At 56.1% G+C, this 9,903-nt stretch overlaps 3 protein-coding genes across 4 annotated transcripts; 1 reads left to right on the forward strand and 2 right to left on the reverse strand.

Moving 5' to 3' along the window:
- Positions 1-123: 123 nt before the first annotated feature.
- On the reverse strand, positions 124-2,031 carry HYPK (huntingtin interacting protein K; the record flags this gene model as incomplete). 2 transcript variants are annotated; one of them, XM_080707386.1, is made up of 4 exons in its annotated part: positions 124-219; positions 774-825; positions 1,694-1,749; positions 1,870-2,031. In XM_080707386.1, the coding sequence occupies 4 exons, from the start codon at positions 2,029-2,031 to the stop codon at positions 124-126; spliced, it is 366 nt and encodes a 121-aa protein (XP_080563512.1). The 2 variants fall into 2 exon arrangements, with proteins under 2 accessions (XP_080563512.1, XP_080563513.1); XM_080707387.1 differs by lacking the exons at positions 124-219; positions 1,694-1,749 and having other exon boundaries at positions 635-825.
- Positions 2,032-2,505: 474 nt separating this feature from the next.
- On the forward strand, positions 2,506-7,216 carry SERINC4 (serine incorporator 4; the record flags this gene model as incomplete). The annotated part of the gene is made up of 13 exons (XM_080707033.1): positions 2,506-2,592; positions 2,732-2,800; positions 3,023-3,178; positions 3,333-3,511; positions 4,388-4,467; positions 4,572-4,665; positions 4,938-5,149; positions 5,336-5,431; positions 5,518-5,644; positions 5,999-6,071; positions 6,499-6,547; positions 6,683-6,827; positions 6,994-7,216. 13 exons carry the CDS (start codon positions 2,506-2,508, stop codon positions 7,214-7,216), a joined length of 1,590 nt encoding a protein of 529 aa, XP_080563159.1.
- Positions 7,217-8,255: 1,039 nt separating this feature from the next.
- On the reverse strand, positions 8,256-9,617 carry SERF2 (small EDRK-rich factor 2). Its single transcript, XM_080707475.1, has 3 exons — positions 9,569-9,617; positions 9,052-9,160; positions 8,256-8,471 (listed from the first exon to the last, which is right to left on the reverse strand). The coding sequence occupies exons 1-3, from the start codon at positions 9,573-9,575 to the stop codon at positions 8,408-8,410; spliced, it is 180 nt and encodes a 59-aa protein (XP_080563601.1). The 5' UTR covers positions 9,576-9,617; the 3' UTR covers positions 8,256-8,407.
- Positions 9,618-9,903: the final 286 nt, after the last annotated feature.

A 9,903-nucleotide genomic window follows, 5' to 3' on the forward strand; every position in this document is an offset into this window, starting at 1 on the left:
CTGTTATACCCCAGTATATAAATTCCCTACAACAAAACAGGATATATAATGTCCTTGATCCAAGATAAAACTACCAAAAAGAAACCTTTATTGCAATAAGTTAATCCAGTTGAGAAAACATTATCAGTTGGTTAAGGCAATAAGAGCCTCGACGACGTTGCCCATGTGTTCCCGCAAGCTCCTTTCTGCTGCTGCTCGAGAGATCTCCATCTCAGACATCTGTGGGAAGGATGAGTCACGTTACCGAGGCAACCAAACTTTTTTTTTTTTTTTGGGAGTGTGGGGATGAAACCCAGCCAGGGGCGTTCGACCTCCGGGCTACACCCCCTGCCCTATTTTTATTTTGAAACAGGGTCTCACTGAGTTGCAGAGGGCCTCACTAAGTAGCTGAGGCTGTCCGCAAACCGTGATCCTCCAGTCTCAGCCTCCTGAATGCTGGGATGACAAGCGTGCGCCACCACACCTGGCTAACCACCAAACTTCTAACTCTACTTGTTTCAAGAAATGAGTCACCAGGTGTGGTGGTAAACACTTGTAATCCCAGCATTTGGGAGACTGAGACAGGGGATCATGGGTTGAGGACAGCCTCAGCTACTCAGTAGCTCTTTGCAACTCAGTGAGACCCTATTTCAAAATAGAAAATAAGAAATTGGGCTGGGGATGTCGCTCAGAGGTAAAATGCCCCTGGGTTCCATCCCCAGAAAGAAAAAAAAAAAAGCCAAATTAAACTGAGCCCCTGTTACATGCAGTAGTTAGTAGGCCTTACTACTCACTATCAACTCCAGATCTTCCTTCTTGATTGTGACCTTTGCCAGTTCCTTCTCCCTGCAAAAATATTCATGTACATTAGTCCTCACTCTCTACTCTCACCATAATACACGTCCCAAGAAGGATCACTCCCATCCCTGCCTTGCAGCCAAATGAATCTTGATAAACACTGAGTAGAGAGAAAAATGAGTGCCCAAGCACAACAGCACAGGCCTATAATCCCAGTACTTGGGAGGCTGCTTGGAAGCCAGCTACTTAGGAAGAACCTGTTTCAAACTGAAAAATAACTCCTAGGAGTATGTAGCCCAGAGGTAGAATGCTCATGGGTTCAATCCCATTACCAAAAAGAAAAAGAGGTTAGCCTGGCATGGTGGGTTGAAGCAGGAAGAGCAGAGGTTTGACAGCCTCAGCAACACAAGAGAGATGCTTCCCAACCTAGCGGAACCGTGCTGGGGTGTTGCTTGGAGGTAGAATGCCCCTAGATTCAATCCCCGGTATCACCAAAGGAAAAAATATACAAAAATGGTTCCAACCAACATCCCCATCCCTTTCTCCTGGAGATTCACAACAGTCAACAGGTGTTAGCAGCCACCTTTCCTTCCAGTAACAAAAAAGTTGCAAACTCGAGACGCTTGTAATCCCAGCATTCGGGAGGCTGAGCCAGGATCGTCGTTCGCGGACAGCCTCAGCTATTTAGTGAGGCCCTACGCAACTTAGCGAGCCCCTATTTCAAAATCAAGAATAAAATATTGGGCGGGGAAGTGTAGCTTGGGGGTAGAATGCCCCTGGGTTCCAACCCCAGTACCGGGGAAATAAAAGTTGTAAACTCTCCCATCTTCAGGCACTGATGCAGGGGTGGAAAGAGGTATGAAGGGTCTCTTTGTCGGGGGAGGAACTGGCAACTCGGAGTAGGCGGGAGACTTACCGCTCCTGTTTGGCTTTCTGCTCCCGGGACCGTCTGTCTCCAATGACCGACATGGCCTGTAGGACAGGCAGGTCTAGTTAGCTCCGCTGCCCGCCACTGCCCCTGAGCCTTAGGGCCGGTACCCAGTGGGCGCCGCGCTCCCCCGCCCGCGGCGAGCCCGGGGCGCCCACACCCACCGTCTCCAGGTTGGAGCTCTGGATCTCCTTCTCCTCCGCGTAGTCGGTGACGCGCTCCAGGTCCGCCGCGCCGCTGTCATGCTTGCGCGGCTTCTCGGGAGGCCGCTCGGGGCCGCTGGTCTCGGTCTCCAGCTCCAGCTCCACGTCCCCCTCGGTCGCCATGCCGGTGCGCGCCGCCGAGCCGCACTTCCGGCGCCGGCCGCACTTCCGCGGGGCGGGGCCAGCGCCGGCCACACCCCTCGGCGTGGGGTTCTCGAAGCTTCGGCGGGGCCGGCAGTGCCCGCTCACGCCGGCTTCGGGCTCGGCGTCTTTTCTGCAAGGCCTTCCCCTAGCCCCAGCGGCCAGGACCGCAGTCCGCCCCAGGGGGCGCCCCCGTCCCCCAGGACACGCACAGGGCCAGGCGGGCCCCCGACGGATGCCCGCTAATCCTAAACCAATCACGGCGCTAAGCCGGGAGGCCGGGCGGCCGCCCTAATCCAGGGCGTCTGCACTGCCCACCCTGCACGGCTCTTCCTCCCGCCCCACCGCAGCTCCGCCTGGGCCCGGGAAGCCGCAGTCTAATGGGCTGCCGCTGAAGGACCTGCCGTTGCCTCTGTCTGCGGGCCGGCCGAGGCCTCAATCCAATCCCCGGGGCAGATGGCGGGCGCCGAGGCCGTCGGGGGCCCCGCCAGGCCGCGGCGCGGTGGGGGCCGCGCGGGCTTAGTGGGAGCCCCCTGCTGCGAGGTGAGCGGGCGCTGGGGCTCCCGGCCAGGGCTGGCTGGAGGACTGCAGGCAAGCCCAGCCGGCAGGTCTTTTGGTCTTCTGTCTGGTCCTTTGGCCTTTTCCCTCAGTGGTGTGTAAACCTCGCCTCCCGTGTTCCCAGCCCCGGATGTTCAGGTCTAGAGAAAAGTCGACAGCTCAAGCCTGCTCAAGCTGTGACAAAGCCCTACTGGTAGGGGTGGGCAGTCTTAATCAGCTCACAACCAGGCATTCTGAAAACATCTTGCTTGGTGCTACTTGAACGTAGCAACTCTACCTTCGAGCTACACCCCCAGCCCGAGTTCATTTATTTGGAAACGGTATCGCTAGGCTGATGTCTCACTACTTGAACCTGCGGTCTTGTCTCAGCACTGACGTATTGTCTACCTTTTGCCACCCTGCATCTGCGCCCCAGGTGTGTGCCGGCTGCTGTCACTGTAGGTGGCCCTCTGTGCCGGAGCCCACTCGCAGCCGCCTGCTCTACATCCTCCTCCACGCGGGCACCTCGGCTGTGTGCTGCCTGTTCATGTCAAGGACAGTGGTAGAGGGGGTCTGGGGAAAGGTGCCTGGGGTAAGTGGGAAGGGTGGGGTCCCCGGGGGAGTGAGAAACCCTGAGAGACAAGACCGAGAGTGGGGAAGGGGACAGAGCAGCGGTCACCCAGTTAGCAGCACTCACCCACAAACTCTGACCAGCCCTGCCACTTCTCATGCACAACTCCCTCCAGATCCAGATGCCCTGGGGGTTGTGTGCCCACCTGTTTGGCCACTCTGACTGCCCGGTACTCAGTGGCTCTGGGGCTGTGTACCGAGTGTGTGCAGGAACTGCCACCTTCCACCTGCTGCACGCTGTGCTCCTGGCCCACCTCCACTCCCCTGCCAGCCCCAGGGCACAGCTGCACCACAGGTTTGTGTATACTCCCTGGGTGGGGAGGGGCAGAGAAGGAAAGTAGGGAGTTGGGGAAGTCCCTGCTTCCGCTGCTCTTGCCATGGGACCACGAGCCAGACACTTGTCCTTTCAGCTTCTAGTCTCTGCCATGGGAATAACAACGGGATCATTATATGCATACCCTTTACAAAGTGTAAAACTTTGCCCAGGTGACATTTAGGTGACTGAGTGTACAATGGCCCATTCCCAAAACCTCCCACTGGGCCTGTTTTTTTTTTTTTTTTTTTTTTTTACTTTCTGCTACTAGAAACTGAATGTCCTACCTCTGAGCTCTACCCCTGCCCTTTTTTTTTTTATTCTGAAACAAAATCTTGCTAAGTTGCTGGGGCTGGCCTTGAACCTGCAATCCTCCTGTGTTAGCCTCCTAACTACTGGGATTACAGGAATATGCCACCACACCAGGCTTGATTTTCGAGACAGGATTTCACTAAGTTGCCCAGACAGGCCTCAGACTTGTGGTGCACCTGCCTGCGTGTCCCCAGTCACAGGAGTTACAGGCACACACAGCTACGCCCTGCTTCATTCCCACATTTCTTTCTCTGTTCTCCCCAGTGGGCACTCCCACCCTCCTTTGCTTTTTTTTTTTTTTTTTTTTGGGGGGGTGTGTGAAACCCAGGGGCATTTTATCTCCAAGCTACACGCCCAACCCTAGTTTTTATTCTTTATTTTGAAACAGGGTCTCAATTACATGGGGCCTAAGTAGCTGAGGCTGGCTGTGAACCCAAATCCTCCTGTCTCAGCCTCCCAAATGCTGGCATTCCAAGCATGCACCACCACGCCCTGCTCTCCTTTGCCTTTCCTAAGTCTGGTTTTCTCTCTCTCCCTCCTAACCAGCTTCTGGCTCCTCAAACTCCTGTTCCTGTTGGGTCTCTGTGCCGTTGCCTTCTGCATCCCCGATGAGCATCTCTTTCCAGGTACTCTCACACCCTGATCGGTAAACTAAGAAGCTTTCTAACATGCAAGTAGGTCGGAAGAGGATAAGTGACATAGAACCTTCCCTCTGGTGCCCACCTTGCAGCCTGGCATTACATTGGCATCTGTGGAGGCTTCACATTCATCCTCCTGCAGCTGGTGCTTATCACGGCCTTTGCTCACTCCTGGAACAAGAACTGGTAAGGGCTCCTAACTCTTGTTTTTTTTTTTCCTGGGAAGGCTGTCTAGCATTATTGGATTCGGAAAGGAAGGTCAGACCTCTAGGGAAGGAGGGAGGGGCAGGATCAGACAGTGGACAGTAACCATGTTGTGTGCAGTATCAAAAGCTCAAGAGCATGATGACGGTGGCCTGGTGGGATGACCCATCACACCAGGCCTGAGAGGGGCGTGATCAGTAAAGAGTAAAAGCAGAGTTGGCGCTCCAGGCTCTGTCACCTCCTCCCCTCATCAGGCAGACAGGTGCAGCCCAAGACTGCAAGTGGTTCCTGGCGGTGCTGCTGGCCACCCTGGGATTCTACGGCATGGGAGGCGTGGGCGCCGTGCTCCTGTTCTACCACTACACACACCCGGCTGGCTGCCTGCTCAACAAGACACTGCTCGGCGTGCACCTTTGCTTCTGTGGCCTCCTCTCCCTCCTGTCCATCGCGCCTTGCATCCGCCTCAGTGGGTATAGGCCCCACAACACTCTGGATTTGGGGGCCTTTTCCATTAGAGCAAATTTCATTAGCCTTACTGCCCATTCCTGACAACAGAATCTGCTTCTCCCATGGGGTGGACAGAAGTGTGGGTGGGGGTGTGAGACCAGAAAACCATAACCCAGTAGACAAGAAATGACACCTGTTTCCACAGAGCAGCCCCGCTCTGGCCTCCTGCAAGCCTCCATCATCAGCTGCTATATCATGTACCTCACCTTCTCTGCACTGTCCAGCCGTCCTCCAGAGCGGGGTAAGGCCAGCCTGGACTGCCAGGGCTCAGGTCTCTGCTCCTGCCAAACCCCAGCTCTAACACCTTTCTCTTGTTGCCCCTCCCAGTAATCCTTCAAGGACAGAATCACACCCTGTGCCTGCCTAGCCTGAGTAAAGTGGACCCCCAAACACCAGACACCTCTCTAGCAGTGCTGAGTGCGGGCATCATGTATGCTTGTGTGCTTTTCGCTTGGTGCGTAAGGGACAAGGTACAAAGGAGGGTGGGTGCCCGGCACAGGGAGGAATCATCAGGACGATTACCTAGGACTGTGGTTTATTTATTAGAACAAGACTAGAATGAGAAATGCACCCCAAGAGCGGGGACAGCTCTAAGAATAGCACTTTGTCAGACATCTGTATGAGACGAAGGGGGGAGGGGAGAATAACAAGTATAAGCCAGGTTTAGGGCTCACACATAGTTTCCTAAACCTGTTAAAAAGGGACTCGGAGTACCTCAAAGGCAACCAACATCAGCTAGTTGACAGTAATACCCTGAACAATCCCTTCTATTTGGCTGGACCAGCCTGAGAACTCTGTTCTTTCTCAGCAATGAGGCTTCCTACCTGGCTGAGGTATTTGGACCCTTGTGGATCATCAAGGTTTACAGCTATGAGTTCCAGGTGAGAATCAGGAACTCAATATCCCCAACCTTTCCCCAAAACACAGACACACACACATCCTAACGACCTCTACCCAGAATGCTCAGATTCTATCTGCTATTGCCTTTTATTGAGTACCCACAATATGCTAGGCACTGTGCTAGATACTTTACATACATCATCTCATTTAATTTAATCCTCACAACAACCCTGTGAGGTAGGTATATGCTCCATTTTACAAATGGAGAAATCGAGGCACAAAAGATTAAACATCTTAGCAAAGTTTGCATAGCCAGTTAATATGCTAGAGCTAGATAGACTTTGAACCCAGGTATGCCTCCACTTCTTACACTAGACCAATCTTTTCAGAGGGGAGTCCCCTGATCAACACCCTCGTACACTTTTTATATTAAAGTCATTCCACAACAAGCTGCCTTCTGTTTTGCAGAAGCCTTCGTTCTGTTTCTGCTGCCCCCAAACAGTGGAGCCCGAGGATGGTGAGTCAGTGAAAATCCTGAGAAACGGTCTAGTTCTGTAAAGTGCCAAAGAGCCCTCAGGAGCCTCATGAGGCAGCTGGGGGGAGGGGGGGTGCCCCAACAGTACTGCTTCCCACAGCCCTCCCCTCTGCCCAGGGCAAGGGAGCGGGCCAGTCCACCCGGAGGCCCCTGGAGCCGCCCCGCTGCGAGCGCGCCAGCTGCCCTACAGCTATTCTGCCTTCCACTTTGTCTTCTTCCTTGCCTCGCTCTACGTAATGGTGACCCTGACCAACTGGTTCAGGTAGGATGGAGTTCCTGTCCTGAAAACCTAGCTAGTTTAGGGAAAGAACAATTCAAGGCCAGTCCAGTTCTCAGGAAGCACAAATGGGTCTCCCATGACTAAGGGGAGGTGAACAGTCAAAGGATAGGGCCTGCATGTATTCTCTAACCAGTTTTTGGTTCCACAGCTATGAGGGAGCCGAGCTGGAAAATACTTTCGCCAAAGGTAGCTGGGCCACCTTCTGGGTGAAGGTTGTCTCGTGCTGGGCCTGTGTCCTGCTCTCTCTGGGGCTGCTGATGGCACCACTCTGCTGCTCTCCCACCCAGGACCCTCAGCCCCCTCCTGAGGCAGCGCTGCCATGCCACATCAGTATTGCCCGAAGACAAATAGCCCCTGCTCCAGGTTATTAACAACCTGGGGTTCCCTTAAGGTTGTACCCTTAGTCTTATCTAAGGGGAATGGTCCAGCCCAGCTCAGTACCTCAAGAATACGATGGGGAAGTCTTCCCCCATTCGTCTGAATTGGAACAGGTGTGGTCATACACACCCAACACTCTGGGCAGTTTCTGACTCATTGGAGCTACCGTTAGGTCTCCACCCCAGCTCAAGATGCCAAATCCCAAATCAGCAGCTCAGGACCCACTGCTGATCCCAGCAGAGCGCAGCACGAGCCCCTGTCCAGGCTCCTGAGCTGGAGGTGGAGGCAGGGGAAGACCAACAGGGACTCAAGAGTTGGATCTGCCTTTGGAGAGAAAAAGGAAAACAAGCACTTCAGCCCTGGGCACGTGAATGTACGCCCAGAACCACAGAGCAAGCCAGGGCACAGGATGAAAAGGCCCGCAGGCTACCCTGACTCCAATCCCAATCTGGAGGCCGGGGGGGAAGCGGAAGACAAAAACCACCCTCATTCCATGAGGAATGACAGAACGGAAGAGAATGAGCACTTGACAGCAGCTGACCACGGAAGCCGGTGAGCAGCAGGATTTGGGGGCCAACTTTCAAGCAGACGAACTGAGGAAGAATGAGGAAGAGAGGCATAAACTTAGGTCTTAGAACCTTCCCACTCAGACCCTCAACTCCATCCTTAGGAGGGGGACACATCACAGAAAAGTCGTCTCTATAGTTTTTAGAAGATTTCTCTACCACATAATCAGAGTGCTTGTCTGGCTGTCATGGTAAAAATAAAGGCTTCTTCTGTGATGCTTTACTTGTTAAGTCTATACACCCATAATTCTACTCAGAAGTCTAAAGAGCTCTCCCCTTTTGGTGGGAAAGGGCAGTCACTCTTCCATCCCCATCCCCCCGGTCCCCAGTCAAACCAGGCGCTCAAGGAATTACAAAGCTACTTTTAATACTTTGGGGTGTGCCCCACAGGAATAAAAAACACTGGGAAGGGGTAAGCCCCTCACCCCTGGGGGCGGCCCAGGGGGAGAGGGGCTACCTGAGGGTGAGGAAGCACAAAAGGGACCCGCTGCAGACTCGGGGCAAAGGGGAAGCCATCGGTGCTGGGACCTGTGAGCACTACAGGAGGAAACGCGAGCATGGTGGGACTGGCTCCAGGCACACAGGCGAAGGGCAAGGGTTGGACACGAAGCCACAAAGCTACTTGGGTTCCTCCTTCTTCTCGTTTGCCTTTTTCTGCTTCTGCTGCATGATCTCCGAGTCCCTGGGGGTAGAGATGATGGGGCACTGGGAGGTACCAGAGGGCAAAAAGGACGATGCAGGGGATGAAGGGCACAGAGGATAAGATGGAAGTGGATGGGACAAAGTTCAGCTGTGGCTGCTGATTCCCACCCTAGGAGCACTAGAGGAGTAGAGCTGAGGCTCAAAGGCAGCAGTCTCCACGTGGCTGTTGCCCAAGGGGTCAGAAGTCTGGCCAAGCAGGCCCAAGGCGCTCTATTCTGTGTTGAGTACCACACCCAGCAACACCAGTGAGAAAGTTGGGAGAGGGAGGAGAGAGGCCAGGAGGGCCAAAAGTACCGGGCTGCCAGTCACAACGGTAGTGAAACGTGACCTCCCTGCCATACCCTTCAGGGCGCTCAGAAACCACACTGAGGGCAAGAGCCTGCCCCGTCCTTCCCGTAAGGCTGTGACCTGACAAAGTGAAGGGTGGGGAGGAAATACAACCTAGAGGAAACAGCACTCTGCCCTCACGCCTGGTCCAGATCCAAGCCCTGCGCTAGCTCTTCGCCGGTCAAACCCTCGTCTAGCCCGGGTGCCTCGCCCCCTCCCCTCCCTGGGGCTACCTCTGCTTGCGGGCGGCAGCTGAAAGCCCGTCATCCCGGCGCTTTCCTTTAACCGAGTCGCTCTGCTTTTTCATATTCTTCTGGCGGGCGAGTTCTCGCTGGTTACCGCCTAAGCAAACAGGGTAGAAAGTGAGCTGCGGGGCCGCTCCTCCGCGCCAGCGGCACTCGCAGGCCGGGATCGGCGCCCCGGCCTCGCCGCGGGGCTGGGGGCGAGGCTGCCCGGGGGACGCTGCGGCCGGGGGAGCTGGTGGGGTGCGCGGGGTCCGTCGGGGTCTCCGCGGGGTGGGCTGCAGCCCGCAGTAGGGGCCCGGGCCCGCCCCGGCCTACGCCGGCTGGGGGTCTCGGGAAGGATGGGCAGGGGGCTCGATTTCCGGGCTCCCGGCGAGGGGGCAGCTGAGCGCGCCCCCGGAGACGGGGGGCGCTGGGGGCGCTGCGGGGAGGTCAAAGACCGCAATCCCGCGGCCGGGGAGGGAGCGAACGGCAGAAAAAGGGGCAAGGGAAGGGGCTCAGCGCTCACGGGTCATGGCGACGGCAGCGGCTCCGGCCTGCCTCCGTTGCGTCCCCTCGCTCCGGCCGACGTCGCAGGCCCCGCCCCCTCCTCGCAACGTAAGCAAGTCGTCCCCCAGGCCCCGCCCCTTCACACCCGGGCGCCGGCTCCCATTGGGCGAGGAGAAACACGTGGACGCCAGGGCCACGCGCGAGGAGCGCGGCGGGGGGCGGGGCGGGGCGGGGCCTGGGGAAACTAGGCCGGTCACGTGGGCGGGGTGGAGGGCGCGGCCGGCGATGTGGCGCTCCCGCCGGCGAGCACGTGACCGCGCGGAGTGACCTCACGCGGGACACGGGTCCAGACAC

The sequence above is a fragment of the Muscardinus avellanarius genome (assembly GCF_963383645.1).
Source record: "Muscardinus avellanarius genome assembly, chromosome: 12".
Lineage (NCBI taxonomy): Eukaryota > Metazoa > Chordata > Mammalia > Rodentia > Gliridae > Muscardinus > Muscardinus avellanarius.